The 1,887-nt window shown below is 45.7% G+C and overlaps 2 protein-coding genes across 8 annotated transcripts in view; one reads left to right on the top strand and one right to left on the bottom strand.

Moving 5' to 3' along the window:
• MYO9A (myosin IXA) overlaps positions 1-1,887 on the bottom strand; it is a 423,504-nt gene that overhangs the window by 421,156 nt on the left and 461 nt on the right. The window lies entirely within an intron of this gene.
• SENP8 (SUMO/sentrin peptidase family member, NEDD8 specific) overlaps positions 1,224-1,887 on the top strand; it is a 44,074-nt gene continuing 43,410 nt past the window's right edge. Inside the window, exon 1 of the mRNA XM_014530422.1 lies at positions 1,224-1,374. Within this exon, the coding sequence (XP_014385908.1) occupies positions 1,276-1,374 (99 nt within the window). The 5' untranslated portion in view covers positions 1,224-1,275. The remainder of the gene's footprint in view (positions 1,375-1,887) is intronic.

Here is a 1,887-nt window from a genome sequence, read left to right as displayed (position 1 = left end):
CAGCAGTAAATATCAACATGAAGCAGATTATTATTGTAGATCATGCAGGGAGAACAAAGGGTAAAATATTTTACTGCAGCAGTGTTTGACTATATTCTGCGCAGTGAGAAAACCTGAAGTCATTTTCAAGGTCCATGATTTACTTCTTTTCAGTCTGGTCAAGTTTCCAAGCTTTCTAAATCTCCGTTTTCTAGCTAATGAAAAGGAAATAGGATTCCACCGAGTTTCCCATCTACCTACTCCAGGACTTCTGTGAGGATCAATGAGATGAGGCATGGGAAAACATTTCACAGACATTTGGTTAAAGTGTAAAATGTTTGCACTTGGCTATAAAGCAAGTCGTATTCCTGGGCTGAAGAAACTCCAAGGAGGCTAGTCACTAGGGAGAGGAAGCCAGGCATTGCTACGTGACGTCATTACCCGGATGGACACTTAGCATATCAGCCTTTTATATATATAGATTTTACTACTGCTGAGAAGCTGTTGGTAATGACACCAGTGAACACTGCATGATAACTGTATTTGCTCCTTGGTAAAGCAAGACAGCAAGCAACCCTAGGTAGGAGAAATATATTAAATTGACATTAAATCTTTAGGGATTAAAGAAAGCTATACCAATAAATATTACTTCTCCTGCAAATTCAAAAACAGCAAATAAAAAAAAGTTTCCTTCAAACCAGTACAAAAGATCTGTAAAATCTGCAAGATGAAGCAAATGATACTACATGGAGACACAGTTACATCCAATTAGTGCAGTGGTTCTCAACCTTCCTAATGCCACGACCCTTTAGTACAGTTCATGTTGTGGTGACCCCCCAACCATAAAATTATTTTCGTTGCTACTTCATAACTGTAATTTTGCTACTGTTATGAATTGTAATGTAAATATCTGATATGCAGGATGTATTTTCATTGTTACAAATTGAACATAATTAAAGCATAGTGATTAATCACAAAAACAATATGTAATTATATATGTGTTTTCCCATGGTCTTAGGCGACCCCTGTGAAAGGGTCGTTCGACCCCCAAAGGGGTCGCGACCCACAGGTTGAGAACCGCTGAATTAGTGGCATATGACTTAATCCTTAATGGAGCTTCCTAAAATCAGTTCTGGACTATCTCACATGTTCTACAGAAGACACAAGATATGAAGCAGGCTGTGTGACCTTATAACAGCACACACACCCTGCCTTGAGCTTCCATACTCTTCCCCCTCCCTCGCTTTCACAGCACCAGACTAAACCCTTCAAACATGGGTGTCGGTTGGTTCCCTTATGACCAAGTGGGGAGAATACACACGAAGCAAACATCCCTTCAGAATTTCATGGCTAAGCCCTTTCAACCAAAGAAAGGATCACCACCAGGAAAAAAAGGTAAGGTCTGTGTAGGGAGAGGTCTGTGAGAGAGGAGTGGGGAAAGAAGGGGGTGTCTAAAGAGTGGCTGACACCAGATCTACCGGAGGGAAGAGCATCACGAAATAGACTATGTGAAAGCTCAGTTGGGTAGGGAAAGAGCTGGTTGGCTTGGCGGTGAGCGACCTGGGAGGGGGCGGTCCGCTCGGAAGGGGGGTGGGCAGCAATGAATCTGCCTTGGAACTGGGGGCTGCAATGGGTAAGGGGGCGGCCGTGACTGGGTCTCAGAGAAACTGTGATCCGGTAAGCTCACGGGAGGATGTCACGGAGTCTGGAGGCTCCTTTAAGAATCCTAAGAGTCAGAGGAGGGTTCTAATGGGGCGTGCTGCGAGTACGGGGGTTCGCGGCCGAACCGCCCGGGCGGCTGGAGGGCCGGAATGGTGTCCGGTCAGAGAGACGATGGGTGGGGTCTACTGGGGACCCGGGGCAGGGATCGTGAGTCGGGGAGGCTCCGGAGCAGACCCGCTCCTGGGG

The sequence above is a fragment of the Myotis brandtii genome, unplaced genomic scaffold, assembly GCF_000412655.1.
Source record: "Myotis brandtii unplaced genomic scaffold, ASM41265v1 scaffold74, whole genome shotgun sequence".
Lineage (NCBI taxonomy): Eukaryota > Metazoa > Chordata > Mammalia > Chiroptera > Vespertilionidae > Myotis > Myotis brandtii.
Note: the sequence above shows the minus strand (reverse complement) of the source record. Positions and strands in the feature narration are given on the sequence as shown.